Raw genomic sequence first — 19,245 nt, 5'->3', positions numbered from 1 at the left:
GTGCTTGGCATGTTCAGGTTGTTCCTTTGTATTTCCTCCCTTCCCATGTGACTAACCCCGAGTAGCTGCCGTCAGCGCCCTGGGACTGGCTGTCCTTTCACCGTGCCTGTCAGTGACTCACTCAAGCGTGCTCCCATTCTCACTCCAAGGGCGCCAGCGCTCGAGGAGTCCCTGCCTTGGCCCGCACTGGGGCTTAGCTTCTTCTTCTGACAAGTCTGCCTCAAGTGTAGTTGAATCCTCTCCAAAGGTACTCACATCTCACGTCACGCTCGCTGCTTACCATCCGCGGAAGGTTTTCATCTTGACCTTGCCGCTTTCGTTTCAAACGTAACGACACGATGGCGATCAATCCATGCGCTCCGTTGTATTCACTTCCCAGACTTTCATTCTTTTCCTCTCCCCCCTGCACAGATGCACAAGCACGAGCTGTGATGGTCAATTCTGTCTGTCAGTCACTGTAAACAGACTTGCGGTGTAAGTAATGAAAGCCATTTATCTAGAAAAGTAACAGCTGGAGGTCCCAGATGGAGCTGGTGGAGAGTCAGGACCAGCTGGTGAAGCCTGTATTCCTGGTAGAAGATTGTAACTAAAGTCCCAAAATAAACATGCTGAGGTCAGGTTAAAGAAGAGTAAATGACGATGAAGCAGCGTAAACAAAGCCCTTCGATCAACACTGCCGTTAAGTATTCTGTTTTCTGTTAACACCCGCTCTCTCTTGAGAAAAGACTGCTGCTGCTCACTGGGGGCTGCAAACAGGAGTAATATCATTACACAGTAGAGAGCAGTCAGCACACGCGTTATTTCTCTTCATTTTGTCCCCTCAATTTTTCCAAACACATATATATATCTATATATAGATATATATATAGAGAGAGAGATATGTAATGTCGCCAGGGTAAAGGAAAAATAAAACTCCCCTCCATTTCTGATCTAGGCCAAGGTCGTTTTCCGGGGTAATTGCACCGACACACACATTCCTGCTGACTAACGATGAGACGTGCCAGGAGGTCTGGGCATCTCTGCTATCGTGAGAGTCACTCTGTCCTCCCTGTCTGGCCTCAGGAGTGACCGGCAGCAGCGATTTAAGCTCCACTTTCTGTTCAACTCATGCAGCAAAGTACATTTTCTTCATTTTTAATTGAATTTCGTTTTTTTTCCCCAGTAATTTGATTTCCCACCCCTCTTCCAAAAAATAATCTTTATTTTCATGTTAAATGTTCAGCTGTTGGGGTAGCTAGTCTGTCTTCCTGCCTCAGTTCTGCTCCCAACAGTCATCTCATTGTACCCTGAATCCAGGAAAAAAAGCAGTGAAATTCCTTGGAACTCCCCAAATCTGGGGAATTATAATGAAGCCGTTGCTAGGTTGCGATCTATAGGGCCTATTGTGGATTCCTGTATGGATTCAATGGTACAACGGGGAGCATGAGTGACCCACAATGCACCTCGCATTCCACTGCTTTTCAGGATTGCTGAAAGCGGGGAGGGGTTGTGAGTGGGAGTCGGGGGTGCGCCCTTCTCATTCCATGATTTTTGTTTGCCCAACCTAAAACCCTCCTCATTTATTCATTCTTAAAATGTCCATTAACATCAAGCAGGAGGGGGGAAAATGTCCTTTTCCAACCTCTCATTTTTATTTTCTCAGAAGCCAGAATTTGAAACATGAATCGAGTAATGTTAACTGTAGGACTCGGTGGCCTTTCATTTAGGTTGCTGGCAGGTACCATTTGGGACCCGGAGGTTTATTTACAGTATCTGCAGTGTAATTACTTCCACATAATGACTGGGAGCTCTGTTCTTTGCTCTGCAGCCTCTCAAGAAAAAAGGGATATCAGTCACATCTTTGTCTCTTTTTCGTCTTTATATATGTACAGTAAGAATACTAAGAATAGAAAGATTACTGATCACATTCAGGGTGAAAATGGGCATTACTTGTATACAAACACTATCTGAATTCTCCCATGATCACCATACAGGGTTAATTTAGGTAGCAGGGTCTATAATATTATAATGTTTCTGATATCTGTATTTAAGGTAATCTAATGGTTTAATGGAGATTTTTAGCATGTAGCATGGTAACATTTGCTCATTAACACTGAACGAAAGGTGCAGCTGATTGGCCTGGACAGTTAAAGACTAGCTAGTCAAAGTCTAGCAGACATTTCAGTGATAAAACATAGCATCACAGTGACGCTCGAGGGAAAATTAGGAAAGGTAACAGGATTTGTCTTTTGGACATGAATGTCAAAACTGCTGTAATCCATCCACTAGCTACTGAGATATTTCAGCCTGGGACAAAGTCGTGTACTAACATTGCAGGCCTTAAAACCACATGAATAGATAGTCTTGCAGATTAAAGCTATTTTCCAAAGTTTTAGTATCATTCTGAGGGCATTGCAGTTTGTCAGATAAACAATCTCAAGTATCTGATCTGGCTGCGGCTCTCATTGCCTTGAAGCTATTAAATATTTAATTACTCACAAATTGAAAATGCTCTGTAACCTTTTTTTTGTCTTGCCTTCTTATACTTTCCTAATAAAAAGTGATTGATCTCTCTCCTTTGGTTTAATCTTCCTCTGTGTTTCTCTGTTGTAAAATAGCTAGCTCAAAACAAAATATAACAGTGATCTGAAATGTTCTACTGAGAGTGAGTTTTCCCTTCCTCGTTTTGTGCACATAGCAACTTCCATCACTATTCTGTCTGACACTTTCATAATAGATTGCAGAGAGGAAACGCTGACTGGAATTTGTTACGCTGTCTGGGAAGACTGATGAGTCTGAAGGCTTAAATGCTCACATCCAGGCTGAGAACGGTCTGAAATAAATGCTCTCAGTATGTTCGCCTTGAGCTTTTACATTGCTGTAGTACTGCAACACTCACTGTCAGCATTGCAACTAAAGTTTTATGGTTAAAACCTAAGTCTTTGAAGGGAGATTTTTAGCTCATGTGCCTTTGCATGTCTGTTCAGTCTTCATTAGTCATGCACCTTTCATTACATTTCAGATCTTATTCCTCTCACGTGAGCCTGTAAATCTGGTTACCTAAATTTCTCTAACCTAATTCAGAAAGTTTCAGCATCCGTAGCCACGCGCTAAAGTGAACTAAGCTGTTCTCTGGAATATCCTGAGGGTTTTCAGAGCTGACATATGCTACGGCTTAGTGCATCTTGTGTCATGAGCTTTTAATTGTTTGTTCTGATGTCAATACCGGGAAAACCATAACAATGCAAGTGCATTAAAAAGCCTTAATATTTCAAAACACTTTGCACTTAAGCAAAGAAAATATAAAAATTTCATACTTTGGATGAAGTTGCAAAATCCCACTTTGCTTCAGCATAATGCTGGCATAAACTGTGAATTATAAATGAGTTGCGTGAGTGTTCTCACATCCTTGTGCAAGTACAGTATAAAGGTAGTTTCGTGTCTCCTGTTTTGGTATTTATTAGACCTCACAGTGTAGATCAATGTATGGAGGATATTTTTGTTCTATTTTGTATTCCTCTGTCTTACATTAGATTGGTGTTGCAGATTTTTGTTAGGCTTTGGAACTCCCAAAACCCCAAAGTTAGTTTTGTTAGTGTTAGTACTTAAGTAATTCCATTTTCAGTTCAATTCAATTTTATTTATATAGTATTTATATAGGCTGCTATCATGACCGGTTGGGGGTGAAGGGAGGAAGGCAGGACAAAAAAATACTTGGAAGAGTGTCAGAGATTAATAATAACTAATAGCTCGCAAGCTAAAGTATTTTAGTCATTGTCATAGCAGTTGTGTTGTTTAGGTTTTAATTTCTGGTTTATGACCAGACACTAGCCTCGTGATGCTAAAGTACGACTGTGATGCTAGTTTGCTGCATGCTAGTATTTAGCTCAAAGCACCACTATGACTGTGACAGTCCTCTTTTTTTTAGCTCTCGGTTTTTTGTATTCCTCAGTCTTACATTTGGTTTGGTCTTGTAACCCCAAAAATCTTTCAGAAGTTAATTCTGTTACTTTCAGGACTTACTTTTAGCTTGTAAGCTAAATTGCTTTAATCATTGTCATAGTAGTTGTATAGTGTAGTCTGTATGTATACTATATTGCTGATAGTGATTTTTTTACACAGCGTGGTTCTCAGAAAATAAAGAAATGATTTCAATTCTGGTTTATGACCAAACACTAGCCTTGTGATGCCAAAATATGACAGTAAACACCAAGAATGCATGCTAGTCCTTACGTAACAACGGTTGTCTCTTAACCTCCTTTCCGGCTCTCTTTGTATCTGCTCTCCTCTCCTCCTATGTTCTCTCTTCCATTTTATAGGCTTCTTACCCTTCTTTGTCTCTATACTTTTATTCACATTTATTTTGCATGCCAACATCTTATATTCTCTTCTCTTCCATTCTTTTTACTCATTCAACGAACTGAAGTATAATCACATTTGCAATATAATATAGAAAATTTACTTTTGTCAGACAAATTTTTTGCTGAGATTTAGAAGAAAATATATGAATCTGACTGCATTTGGATACCTGAGTGTTTACTATGTTATAATTATATTAAATCTAATGAAAACATTGGGACAGAGTTTTCCAAATCTAAACCTTTCATCAGTTTTACAGATATACAGAAGAAAGAAAAGAGAGTCCACATTTTAAAGCCACTTAATCTGTTCTGTGCATTCTGTTTTTTTAGTGCGTTTTTCATTTCAGTGAGACATCATGTGCAGCTTTCCAATTTTCCACAATTAAATGTTTATTTCCATTGTTGTAATAATTTTTTTTTTTTTTGCAATAGCGTTGTCCTGACTCATTGTTCAGAAAGTCAGGTAATGAGGTACTTTGCACTGTTTTCCTCGTATAAGCATTATATTTTGTTTTGAGAATGCTGGCATTGCTGTTGTGAAATGAACTTTTTACCACAGGCTAAAATGTTTACAGTGACTAATGTTAAATAAAGTTCTTAAAGTAATGTAGTGGAACTAATGTTATAGCTTGTAGTCTTTAGTAGGCTACTCACCAATCAAGCTAACATTTTGAATCTGTGTCCCGCTAACAAACTAGAATGCTAATATTTTACATACACAGTCTATAACAAACCATGTCAGTGCTTTAAAATGATCTTTTAATATTGTCAATTACATTTTAATAAAGTTTAAGTACACAGGATAATTTTTTAGCCTTACTGAATTGGGTATTGAGGTAGTACCAAACAATTGGTACCACAAAAGTGACCACAGCGCATTGCAGGTTTAACACATATTTAGTTGAATTATTTGGAATTGTGTGAAAAATGTTTAAAAAAAAAAAGTGTGTATATATATATATATATATATATATACATATATATATATATATACATACATACATACATACATACATATAATAAAATAACTGTATAACTGGGGAAAAAGTGTTTATCTTTTGTACTTTGGTTTTGGTACAACTAGATAAGCAGCTTCAATGATGTCTGTGAAGGTTCTCAGCTTCAATGATGCTGAAGGCTTTTTTTATATTAAGATCAGGGCTCTAGACTAACTTTTTGCCATGGGCGTACAGGTACGCCTAACTTTAAAAAGTTAGGCGTACCGGCACAAAAGTTAGGCGCACACAATAATTTATATAATATAATGTGTTTTTCTGGATACACTGTGCTTTTTCAGCATTCAAAGATTGATGACACCGTGTCAGAGCACTGGCTATGAATTTCAGAAGGATCAGGGTCAGACCTTAACTTAACAGAAAAGTTAGCAATAGTTCTTTTCCTATTACAGCTACATCCACTTCTGTCGTGCCTAGGCTGCTCACTAGGGCTGGGTATCATCACTGATTTCTATAATCCATTCGATTCTGGTTTTCAAAGTCCCGTTCAAAGTTGATTCTGATGCGTCGGTTCCGCTCCGTGTTTACGTCTTTGTGTGGAATCCGTGTACCTGCTCTCATTTGCTGTTTGGTTGTTGTTGAAATGGTTTTGTGAGCTTTAATCTGAGAATCTGGCGTTTCTGGCAAAACACAGTTATATTTAAAAGTCGATTCAGGATTTAATGAATTGATATCGCTTTATTCAAGCTACTCACCTCTCTCTTCCACCTGCACTTTCAACTGGACCACGGCCAATCAGAGAGGTCCCGCCCCTGACTATCTCTGATTGGTTTAGTCCACGATAGGGGCATAATGTGTGTCTGTGTGTCTGTGTCTGTTGTTGACCACAGGGAAGGTTGCAGATTTTTTTTTTTTTTTTTTTTGCTACCTGAACAGTTGGTCGCACAGGTGCAACCAAATATTTTTTTTTAGTCGCACCACTGAAAAATTTGGTCGCATTTGCGACCAAATTGGTCGCACTCTAGAGCCCTGAAGATGGAGGAAGGGGAGCTGTGGAAGTTGTTTAAGTTGTGCTGAGTTGAGTTTTCTATGCTAATCACAATCATGTTCAACTCCAATCAACTCCAGGCCGCGAGGGCTGGTGTCCCTGCAGGTTTTAGATGTGTCCTTGAACCAACACAGCTGATTTAAATGGCTAAATTAGCTCCTCAACATGTCCTGAAGTTCTCCAGAGGCCTGGTAACGAACTAATCATGTGATTCAGGTGTGTTGACCCAAGGTGAGATCTAAAACCTGCAGGACACCGGCCCTCGAGGCCTGGAATTGCCCACCCCTGTTCTAGATAGTAAGGTCTCAACATTTCCCCTCTGCAGCTGAATTTCATCTCATATTGCAGGCATATGTTACCAAATATAGTCCACAAAATATAGGCATTTTGGGACATGAAAGATGGATGTTTCCTGCGGCCTCACTGTAAGCCATTATAGCTGGTAGCTCACAAGAGTTGCTTCTTATTTATAACTGATCTGAGTCGACAGGCCAGACTTGCTAACTTCCTCGGCAGAGTGCCTGGCCAGCTGATGAGGTGGAAATGTGTTAGTCACTCTGTGCAGACACAGCTGTTGTGTACTTCTCAGCTAACAGAATGGAGACAAACCCATACCCAAGGCCTTGTACTTAAATGTTGTTTAATTTAGTAGGATAGTTTGTGTTCCAAGAAGAGATGTGGTTCAGCTCTGCAAGGCCACAGTCTTTATAACACGATACTCGATGTACTCGACGTACTCGACTTGCATTGCAGCTGAGGTGCTGTTTTGTCTGTCTCTGAGAGCTTTGGCGAAGTGTTTTTTTCTTGGCTGCAAATGTTTATCGGACTTGATCAGAATTCTTATTGCAAACTGCCAAGCCATTAAAAATGCTGATAAATTAAAGTGCACTGCCGATTTTGTTTTAATGCTGATAGATTGTTCTCTTAATGCTGCCACCCTGCCAAAGCAAGACATCTCTCACTGCAGTGAAGAACTGGAGTTGTTGGTATATGTGTGCGATGCGACTGTATAACAAGTATGAAACACAATGTCAGAGTGAATTTTAAGTGAAATACAGCAACCAAAATCCCTCTAATCACGTTCAGTGTTGGGTTTGAGCACGTGATTGACTGATTCGGTAGATGCATTAATGAGCAGCTGAACAGGTGTATGTAAAAAGTGACTGGTGAATGTAATTTCTAAGCATTTTTCCAAAGGTATCTGATTTCATCCTGCATGTGTCTTCAGATAATCATCTGCAAGCAAACAGATGGAATTAGGAAATTGCTATAAAAGACTTATTTTCTATGATCATTCACTATTGTGCAGTCTAATTCTTACTTAGTTAAAGCTCCACTACTGCAGCAGTCACATTTCTATCCTGCAGAAAAGATAAGATGCTCTTTATGTATGCATGATTAATATTCCGATCTACTTTTTTTCCATTTACTTTCCCAGTACGAATTCAAGGCCAAGAACATCAAGAAGAAAAAGGTCAGCATCGTGGTGTCTGTGGACGGGGTCAAGGTGATGCTAAGGAAGAAACAGAAGGCAAGCTACCAGAATCCAAAATGACCGTTTTCTCCTGGATTCAGAAATGAACCACCACCACGAGAATATTAGAACTGAGATATAAGCTCTTTCTTTTCATTCACAGAGAAAGGAATGGACATGGGATGAGAGCAAAATGCTGATCATGCACGATCCAATATACAGGTCAGTGCACCTCTCAAAACAAGTTCATATCTTCATATATAAACAAGCAATAAAATCTCATCTTCCCTTTTTCAGTTATAGACTCAGAGGATAAAGCTGTCTGATATTCAGCACAGTCTGTTCTTTGCTCTCTGCATCTTGATGTATGCTTTACCCAAAGTAATTGCTTTGAGTAGACTACAGGTTATACAGGGAGTGCAGAATTATTAGGCAAATGAGTATTTTGTCCACATCATCCTCTGCATGCATGTTGTCTTACTCCAAGCTGTATAGGCTCGAAAGCCTACTACCAATTAAGCATATTAGGTGATGTGCATCTCTGTAATGAGAAGGGGTGTGGTCTAATGACATCAACACCCTATATCAGGTGTGCATAATTATTAGGCAACGTCCTTTCCTTTGGCAAAATGGGTCAAAAGAAGGACTTGACAGGCTCAGAAAAGTCAAAAATAGTGAGATATCTTGCAGAGGGATGCAGCAGTCTCAAAATTGCAAAGCTTCTGAAGCGTGATCATCGAACAATCAAGCGTTTCATTCAAAATAGTCAACAGGGTCGCAAGAAGCGTGTGGAAAAACCAAGGCGCAAAATAACTGCCCATGAACTGAGAAAAGTCAAGCATGCAGCTGCCAAGATGCCACTTGCCACCAGTTTGGCCATATTTCAGAGCTGCAACATCACTGGAGTGCCCAAAAGCACAAGGTGTGCAATACTCAGAGACATGGCCAAGGTAAGAAAGGCTGAAAGACGACCACCACTGAACAAGACACACAAGCTGAAACGTCAAGACTGGGCCAAGAAATATCTCAAGACTGATTTTTCTAAGGTTTTATGGACTGATGAAATGAGAGTGAGTCTTGATGGGCCAGATGGATGGGCCCGTGGCTGGATTGGTAAAGGGCAGAGAGCTCCAGTCCGACTCAGACGCCAGCAAGGTGGAGGTGGAGTACTGGTTTGGGCTGGTATCATCAAAGATGAGCTTGTGGGGCCTTTTCGGGTTGAGGATGGAGTCAAGCTCAACTCCCAGTCCTACTGCCAGTTTCTGGAAGACACCTTCTTCAAGCAGTGGTACAGGAAGAAGTCTGCATCCTTCAGGAAAAACATGATTTTCATGCAGGACAATGCTCCATCACACGCGTCCAAGTACTCCATAGCGTGGCTGGCAAGAAAGGGTATAAAAGAAGAAAAACTAATGACATGGCCTCCTTGTTCACCTGATCTGAACCCCATTGAGAACCTGTGGTCCATCATCAAATGTGAGATTTACAAGGAGGGAAAACAGTACACCTCTCTGAACAGTGTCTGGGAGGCTGTGGTTGCTGCTGCACGCAATGTTGATGGTGAACAGATCAAAACACTGACAGAATCCATGGATGGCAGGCTTTTGAGTGTCCTTGCAAAGAAAGGTGGCTATATTGGTCGCTGATTTGTTTTTGTTTTGTTTTTGAATGTCAGAAATGTATATTTGTGAATGTGGAGATGTTATATTGGTGTCACTGGTAAAAATAAATAATTGAAATGGGTATATATTTGTTTTTTGTTAAGTTGCCTAATAATTATGCACAGTAATAGTCACCTGCACACACAGATATCCCCCTAAAATAGCTAAAACTAAAAACAAACTAAAAACTACTTCCAAAAACATTCAGCTTTGATATTAATGAGTTTTTTGGGTTCATTGAGAACATGGTTGTTGTTCAATAATAAAATTATTCCTCAAAAATACAACTTGCCTAATAATTCTGCACTCCCTGTACAGTGTACCCCTCTAAGTGGATATTTTGTCCTTTACTGCGGGCCCAGTGGATGTAGCTTTTGCATGCTTTACATGTCCTCACGTGTACGTTACTATACATAATGGGTGGCTATATATGGAAAATGAGGCTACATTCATAATACATAGGGGACAGCTTATGCATGCACTGTAGTTAGTGAAGCATGTTTCTGTCATTGTTTAATTTTTTTTTTTTTAGTCAAACAGTCACCAGTTGACAAGGTGAAGATGTCACCTGCTCCCAAGCGATTTAACTCTTAACGTGTCAAAATTGTACTGCATATCAGATGCTAGTAGGAGTAAGGTTTGTGTGCAGTCAGAGATTTGTGTGCAAGTTGATGTAAATTATGGATAAATCTGTGGGAGGATCTCATTTGGCAGAACCACACCTCACCAAGGGTCTTAGTGATGTTCAATGTAATAATCCTTTGTGTGTGTAAGTGTGCTTTTTGAGCAGTAGGTCGTTATAATTTGTTTGCCTGCTTCCCAGTGGAGACATTTGACAGTAGAGGAGCTAGAAACAGATGAAACATTGACCTGTGCCAGTTTACTGCACTGGTAGTAGTGTAGTATCAACCATGACATAATGTCTGTACAGTATAAGCCACGGTAGTGTAGTACAGTAGCAGGTGTCTTTGAAAAAGCACTTTGAGCACAGTATTGCTCTTTTACTTGATTCTGAAGAAGGTGAATTATTTGTGCTTGATTAATGGCTCCATGATATAGGATTTTAAGACCGATAAGAAAGCCAGTGTTCTACGATCACGTTAATGCCACTAATATTTTTTTCTTTTAGAAAAAAAAGTCCCTTTCAGTTGTTATGTGTAGTTATTTATTAACTTATTTATGCTCTGCCTGGCTCTGCTGATTGTTTGTGACACTCCAAACACACGTCGCCAGTGGGGAAGTTGCAAAGTGCCCTCCGGTGGACAAACTATGCAGCATCAACACAGACAAAGTAGTTGAATGGTGTTTCTCCTGTCTCTTTTTCAGCCATTATAAACGCCAATACTGAATCATTTGCAGATAAGCAAAAGGCAAATATCCTGGCGCTGCTAAATCAGTGGAGCTCTACTCATTTATTTGCTATTAGATACAAATGCCTAATATTAAAAGGCAAGAGAGAGTTTTTTTAAATCAGCTGTCGTGTTTTCAGGATTTTCTACGTATCACATGACTCCCAGGACTTAAAGATCTTCAGCTACATTGCAAGAGATGGCTCCAGTAATTCCTTCAGATGCAACGTCTTCAAGTCAAAGAAGAAGGTACAGTTTGACTGGCTCATACGCCTTCTAACCAGACTCATATTATGGATCTCCGCTATGATAGTTACAGCCATTTGAAGTTAGGGCCAGCAGAGCTTGGTTACAGGGGCACAGCTGCCCTTAGAGGCAGAAGAAAGAAAACACTGTGCAGAAGACATCAGGTCTGGTAGTTTAGTATTCTGTGATTTTCACTTTGCTGTTTCATTCAAGAATATTTCATTCTGATGATATCAGCTCTGTTATTCGATATTTGGTTTTAAATTTGATTTAAGATTCAATTTGTAGTGGCTTATTTAATATTCGGTGGCTTACCAGATCCACAGCATGCTGTGAATACAGAACAGATGCACTCAAGGACAAAGATTACAGCTGCATATTTGAGATGAGGATCTCTTTACCTTTCCCCATTTTAGGTTCTTTTTATATGTCTGCAGTTTTTTGCAAGTTACTGCTGCTCTTGTTTTTACATCAGTCATGAAAATTGTGCCACAAACGGGGTTTTGTTTTTGTCCCATTCATAAAGTGTCAAAATTACTAATAGTTCATATTTAAAACTCGTATTAGGCTGATCACTGTAACTGACTTATTGTGCTGTACTTCTGCTCTAAGCATTGATTTCTATCACAATGTTCCTCTTTTCTGTGGCAGACACAGGCCATGCGTATCGTGCGAACAGTAGGTCAGGCGTTTGAGGTGTGCCACAAGCTCAGCCTGCAGCACGCCGAGCAGGACGCTGACGGGCAGGCTGACGGAGAAAGTGACAAGTCAACAGAGGAGCCCAGCAACCACGGTGAGGACAACATGATGAGATTTACTAATTTTTGTGATCCACAATTTATTTATTTATTTTTATATATATATATATATATATATATATATATATATATATATATATATATATATATATATATATATTAGGGGTGCAACGATACACAAAATTCACGGTTCGGTTCGGTTCGATACTTTGGTGTCACGGTTCGATATTTTTTCGATACAAAAACAAAAATGTTCATTCCTTTTTAATTTGTCATTTATTAAAATTATAAATATATATTTTAACTCAAAAGTACAGTTTTTAAATTTAACCCTAACCCTTGTGCGTGTTTTTTATTTTGACAGCGAATGCGCACCTGCGGACCACTTATGTGCACCCCTGGTTATATAGCTCATCATATTGCAGCCACAGAAATTCTTTTGTCCATGAAACCATAAAGCTGCACTTTCTTTTTGCCTTATAGTCTGATTTGTCATAACTTTTCCGTTTTGTGGTAAGCTTTTCTTTGGCTGTCACTTCTTCACCCTGACCTGTCTTATTTGGCTCAGCAGAACTGAAATATATATCCTGCTGCTTTTACACAGGCACTCACATAATGCTCAGCGATTCTCTGCGCGATCAACCTCTCACATGTTTGAGCTTGCTGCGGGAGAGTTCACTTGTCATGTTTGCATAGTAAGCTAACGATTGATAAGACGATGTCAGAGGAATTGGTGCGCAAATTATCATCACTCACCAATCAGTGCTGTCGCTCTCTATACACAGTTCGCGCGATTGCAAAGTGAAAGCAAAAAAACAAGCGCAAATTCAAACACGATTTCAATATGTCATATATTGACAGTGGCTCACCGATGCCAATGACATAATTACCCAGCTACATTTCCGAAAGAATGCAAAAGCATTGACATATATTTTTCCTTCCTACAATAGCCCGACGGGCAGGGCAGAGATAGATTTTGGTAGCCCGACTGGAAAAATCGCTAGCCCCAGGACGTCGGGCTAGCGATATTGCGAGCCCTGTATCTGATTGAGGAATCACTCATCTTTGGAAAATTTAGTTTATTACAGAGAAATGGCTCTTTCCAAAATAAAAGCTATACTATACGCTTCTTCTGGGCTATATTCTCAGCAGCATATTAAACATATCAGGTCCCCATAAGGAGAATCATGTGCTAACGGCTGTCTAAATGACTCGGGTAAAGTTTGTAGCATGCTTGTTGTTTTTGTCTGCTTCCACTTGTCTTTGCACTAGGATGATGTCGGCGTAAATGTGCAGTCATATTCGTTGTGTTCCCACTAGTGCTGTCAGCGTAAATCTCGTTGAAATGCCATTAACGCCACAACACGGCAAATCTCCGTTAACGAGCTACCCCTGATCGCCCTGGACAGCCAACACGTTAACGAGCTAACTGCGCTAACACACTAGTTCCCACCCATGTAATTGAGCATTGCGTGGCACATCCAACATACTGTTTTACTTTAGTCCATGACGCGCTTACCTTCAGGGTCATACGTCACATGAAAACCAAAATAATTCCAAACGCCAGATCTGAATGAGGGTGGGGGAGGTTCAATTTGCCATGTTGCAAGGAGAGCTTAACTTCTGTCTCGCTAGCTTGCCCTGCGCTCTTCCTTCTGACGATGCTGTCTGTGTTGAGCGCTCAGTGGATCTGCGCTCGACAGTGCAGCCTAGGCGGAGTAGTCGAACGCAGATTCACTGAGCGCTCAACACAGACAGCATCGTCAGAAGGAAAGTTGATAAAATAAATTACAAATTTTGTATTGTTCGATACATATGCGTACCGAACCGAAAGCACTGTATCGAACGGTTCAATATCGATACGAATATCGTTGCACCCCAAATATATATATATTTTAATGTCATATAAATATGACATTAAAATGGAGCAGCACTGTTACCTCACAGCAAGATGTTCCTGGGCTCAAATGGCCATGGACACTCCATGTTTGGGTTATCTCAGAGCACTCCGGCTTCCTCCCAAGACATGCAGTTAGTGGGGTAAGGTAATTGATGATTCTAAATTGCCCGTAGGGCTACAGGTGAGTACTAATAGTTGTCTCTCTCTCTGTGTTAGCCCTGCACCAGATTGGCGACCTGTCCAGGGTGTACCCCGCGCTTGCCCTATTGCACCTGATCTAAATGCTATAATATACAGTTGGTGCAAAATTTCCATAAAAATATCAAGAGAAAACTGAGAATATTATTACGGTTTTACTTAAGGTTACACTTGATTGAGATGGAGATGTTGATATATACATAAAAGTAGAGGAAGGTCGGGAAAGTCATCAGTTTGGCAAGTTTCTGGTCATAAACCAAAGCTGGGTGACATGAAAAATGATACTAAAGGAAAAGTCAGGAGATTGCCAGCATAATCAGTATTAGTGCTTAGGATTTTCTGGACACATGTCTGTTTGTGTATATTGTGGACTACAGTGTATGTTTTTAAGGACTTTAAAGAACATGGATTTTTTTAAAAAGGCAAGCTTAAAAATAAGAAAAGAAACCATTCCACGTTAAATTTGGTGAACACTGGGAAAGTGAGTATTTATGAGCCACATTGGTCACTTAGGTTTGACTTTGCCTTTCTTCGGTCTGATTACATGCTTTTTCATGGCATAAATTGAACTGTCAAACCTCACCATCCGATTCATTTAGAACGGTGATTGAATGGTAACAGGCACGTGACTGGTTACACTGGGATGTAAATGAATCTAAGGAACAACATTAAGATAATATGTAGTGTTTGAATGTTTTCCAAGGCCTCGTGCTGAGTACAGTTTGTGCAGGTAGGATGGGGGAAGCAGTGGGAAAGATTCCCATGATTACAGCTTTCAGGTTACTGGAGAAAAAAAACTGGGTGATTGCCAGTGTTGCATGTAATGAGGGTAATTTTCAAAGTGACTGAAATGTTATCTGACATCAGAGAGCTAATCATGATGGGTGGGTATGTGTGTGCTTGAAATAGCATTATTATAGAGTTATATAAATTAGGGCCGTGTTTGTTTGATTGGCGCTTGTTCAGTAAATTACTCTTTAAGTTGGACATGTGAGAGAACATCTAGCATGTACCAGATGTGGAGATGATCCATTTTTGTGTATTCCTCTACAGGTCGCACACTGACGGGGACAGAGCGAGGGGAAGATGAGCAGGACAGCAAACATGAGGGACGACGAGGAGGAGAGGATCCTGCAGCTGGCAGCTCTCTGTGTGAGAAGGCAGTGAGCGAAATTCTCCAGAGCTTGGCTGAACTCAACGTCGTCAAGCCTGGACAGACCATCATGGTAAGATACTGTAAGACAAAGCTGGAACAGGTTTGACATATCAGGTACATGTACATACAGAAACATGTTGTTTTATTATTCATGAAGCTCAGGATATTTCACCTAATACACAGGTTTTTATTTTATGATATATTTCCCTTTCTGAAAAGCCATCAGTCTTACTCTGTATTCCACACAGAAGTTATGGTAACATTTTGTATGTCACCATCTTATTTATTTTTCAAACTCACACAATTACATTTGGACAACACGTTAGAGCTGGAAGGGTTTATTTCCCATTTCCAGCATTAAGAGAATGAAATAAATTCCAGCTGAACAGCCTCGTTCACATACAGTCTACTCAAATAAGTGGATGCATACATTCATTTGATTACTGTAGAGAGGCAGTTTTTGTTGTTTTATTGGAGGTAAGGTAAGATGAGCATGGGAGCCAGTCGATGGTATCGGTCCCTCATCCTCCAGAAACGTGCATATTTTTGCCACATGAAGCCCAGCATTGTCAGGTGGAGCTCAGAACTCATTGCACCAACACAGGGTCTCATGATGGATCCAAGGATTTTATCCCAATACCTAATGACAGTCAGGGTGCCGTTACTTAGTCTGTAGCGGTGTATGCATCCCTCCATGGATATGCCTCCTCAGATCATCACTGACCCACCACCAAACCAGTCAGGCAGATAACATAATGTTCTCCATGGCTTATCCAGACCCTTTCATGTTTGTCACATGTACTCTGGGTGAACCTGCTGCCATCTATGAAAAGCACAGGGCACTAGTTTTAGCTCCAATTCTGATATTTCATGACAACTGCCAGTCGGGCTCCATGGTGTCAGGCAGTGCCCACTAGAGGATGACAGGCCCTTAGGTCACCCTCGTGAATACTATTTCTGATTGTTTGGTCAGAGACGTTCATGCTGGTTGTCATTTTGTAGCTCTGGCAGTTCTCATTCTTTTACTCCTTACACAAAGGAGCAGATACCTGTCCTGCTGATGGGTTAAGGACCTTCTGCAGCGCTGTCCAGCTCTACTACAGTAATTGTCTGTCTCCAGGAATCTCCTCCATGCTATTGAGACCGTGCTGGGGGACAGCAAACCTTTTGGCAATGGCACGTATTGATGTTGAATCCTGGAGGAGTTAGACTCATGCTACCATTTCAATGGCCTCCACCTACAAAACAGTCAACAATATAAAGCGGCTTGAGGCGACTGCTGTTGTGATTTGGCGCTATATAAATAAAATTGAATTGAATTGAATACAAAACCATTTCTGTTTTGTGTCCCATTGTTCCCCCTCTGTTGATAATTTCATTAACACCAAAGCAGCTGAAACTGATCAACACCCCCCTAACTCACCTGATCCATATCCCACAAATTAACCGACTTGATGCTGTACTCTGATTAAAAATTCTCCTTTCAATTTAATGCAACATTGAGAAACAAGCTAAAAAACAAACTGCCTTAATTGGCATCATTCATAAGCACAATCTCAGTTATAACAAAAAGTCTGTTTGTTTTGAAAAATCACACAAAGAAGCAGCACAAGCCAGGTCTTACTTACGGAGAGTACAGGGACTATTTCCCAAGCACTTCTATGAAAGCGTACTAACTCTTTAACTATGCCAATATTTTTATTAAACTTGACATGCAAAATTTCCTTACACTGCAGTTTCACATTCACAAACTTGTACTATAAATGCCCGTGTTTTATACGGGAGTATATATTTCCACCACATTTTCCATGTGGAAGCTCCTGTTTTATTTCTGACACTGGCTGCAGGGGTGAGGCAGGAGCTTTCACACTGTAATGATGACTTTCATTTTTGCATCAAACGGCTTCTACCTTTGTAGCTGCAGGGCATCAACTCTGATTCATTGCTTTGGCTCTAGTGGTGTTTTGATACTATAATCTAGGCATATCACTGCCAAATGGCTCATTGAACTAAGTAAGTACAGTATAGTGCTTTCTCATCTACTGCAGTACCTGACCACATCACTGACTGCAGCTCTTCATGACTAATAAAAGATGCTATTTGGCAGCCTATTGGAGACATAAAATAACCTGATAACTCTTGCATGAGATGGGAAATAATAGATTTTGGTTAGATTGTGTTTAACATGTGGCAGAGCTTGAATCCCTGTGAAATTAAAAGCTGACGATGATCTTTCTTTATGGTTTTGAGAGCAATAGGAGGAAAAGATGCAAAGGCTTTGGTGTGTTATGACATCTTCCTTTTGGATTTGTCACCAGGGCCAAGTGTGGCAGGCACAGTTGTTATCATGCTACTAAAAGAGGGAGAGTGCAATAGGAGCGAGGAACCTGAATATTTTTGCTGGCTGGGTAAGGGGGACGCTTAATCCCAAAAACCCAGCGTGTTCCCTTTGATTTTCTGAGAAACACCACCGTAATCCCATTGAGGGGTTCACCAACATCTGCACCATGAAGATAAGCAAGGAGGGAATAAGAGAGAGTGAGCAGCTGGTAAAAAAATAGATGAGGGAAGGAATAATGAGAGATTTGGATATCAGGAAAGATGTAAAGTAAAGATGACAAAGGGACTGGCTGTATTTGAATGCCAGGATGATAACACTCACCACAGGGGTGGGAAGGAAATGAACAGAAATGCCCCTGACACCATCTGAAGTGTTAAATCAGCCTGCTTTTTTGAGTGTATTTTTGTTAGACAACTACTAACACTGATTTTCATCAGTTGGAGGCTTTTTCATAACTTTTTAAGCTAATAACGTACGTTTAAAATGTTATTACCTTAAAAAAGTCTTCCTTAACTAGGATTCTTAAGTAAGTGAAGAGTGAAAATTTTTTGCCCAATAGGCTGTATATAAAAGATGGACATGGCCACTGTGATCACCTACTGATTTGTAGACTAATTTTACTTATAGTTTGTCATCTTATGCCTCAGTCACACAGGCGTAGAGACGAGTCAGGGACCCTCTGACAACCTCTGGTCACTGGTGAAAAATGTGTATTCCCCAACTGGTTTGAGAGTGGTTCCTGGCTATTGCTTTGAAATTGCTTATAAAGGGGGCACTGGATTAAAAAGCTCTTTGTGGTTGCTAACACTTTGTTGCCTGTAGTTCATATGAAAGAAAGCTTGTCTGCAGGCGGTAGTAAAACCCACGCTGTTTGACACAAACCTCTTCAGAGTAAAAGTTGTGGCTAACCCCTGCAGCTAACAGGGACTTTTACCCTTTTACCAGTATCCACTCGTAGAGCAGTTAGCAAGTGTTTGTAGACATGCAAACGTACATCCAAACCGTGGGTAACTGCGGCAAACAGCTACCAACCAACCAAAGATATCACAGAGAATTTTTCAGTGCAGCACTTTGTACCTCTTTGAAACCAATTTCATCTATCAAGTACCAACAGCTTCCAGCAACTGTTTGCCTACTGGCAGGGGATGGGTCACTGACTGGTTGTAGGCCTATGCAAATAGAGTTTTAGCAATCAGTTTCACAGTGTCTGCCATCAGCCTCTTACCATTTGATATGTTTTTCCCTCTGAGTCTGTAAAACTAAGGCCTTATCTTGTTTTTTGGTTTGCTTGTTTGCCTCTGTTTGAACAAAAGAGTAGCAAAGGTGATGCACTCTAGCTCTAGCTAGCTAACTTGCGTAGCACAGCGTGTCCCATGTTAACTATGATGATTCACATTTTAATTAGCCAAAAAAACAGGCTGTAAACAAAATGTATTTTTTGTTGTGCATTTTGTTGGTTACTGGTTACTAAGGTGCCGGCCATAGCCTATCCCAGTGGTGGCTTGAAGCATGTGACATTGTTTTTATTAATTCCCATCAACTTCAAAAATAGCAAGGATGTTAGAGACTAAAATGGAAAGCTCTTGTGTAAAATGAACAAAATGGTGTGTTCATAAAGTTATGATCACTATAGTTGCTCATAGTTGATTAAAAATGTGGTAAAGCAGACTTGCTATGTGTCAGTGTCAGAACCTGTGAGAGCAACATTAGATACATTGATACATTAGAGCTAAGACTTCATCTTTAATGTAATGCCAGTGAGCTGCCTCTCATAAAAATCTGCCTGAACTTGAAAGTACATTACAGTGTTCTGCCCGC

At 40.3% G+C, this 19,245-nt stretch overlaps 1 protein-coding gene across 1 annotated transcript in view; it reads left to right on the top strand.

Moving 5' to 3' along the window:
* LOC146383991 (carboxyl-terminal PDZ ligand of neuronal nitric oxide synthase protein) overlaps positions 1-19,245 on the top strand; it is a 61,799-nt gene that overhangs the window by 21,809 nt on the left and 20,745 nt on the right. The window contains exons 3-7 of the mRNA XM_084935622.1: positions 7,783-7,875; positions 7,982-8,040; positions 10,969-11,077; positions 11,726-11,867; positions 14,984-15,156. Of these exons, the coding sequence (XP_084791748.1) occupies positions 7,783-7,875; positions 7,982-8,040; positions 10,969-11,077; positions 11,726-11,867; positions 14,984-15,156 (576 nt within the window). The remainder of the gene's footprint in view (positions 1-7,782; positions 7,876-7,981; positions 8,041-10,968; positions 11,078-11,725; positions 11,868-14,983; positions 15,157-19,245) is intronic.

The sequence above is a fragment of the Perissodus microlepis genome, chromosome 7 (assembly GCF_051167445.1).
Source record: "Perissodus microlepis isolate ML-2025 ecotype Zambia chromosome 7, ASM5116744v1, whole genome shotgun sequence".
Taxonomy (NCBI): Eukaryota; Metazoa; Chordata; class Actinopteri; order Cichliformes; family Cichlidae; genus Perissodus; species Perissodus microlepis.
The sequence above is the reverse complement of the archived record's forward strand: the minus strand, read 5'-3'. Positions and strand labels throughout refer to the sequence as shown.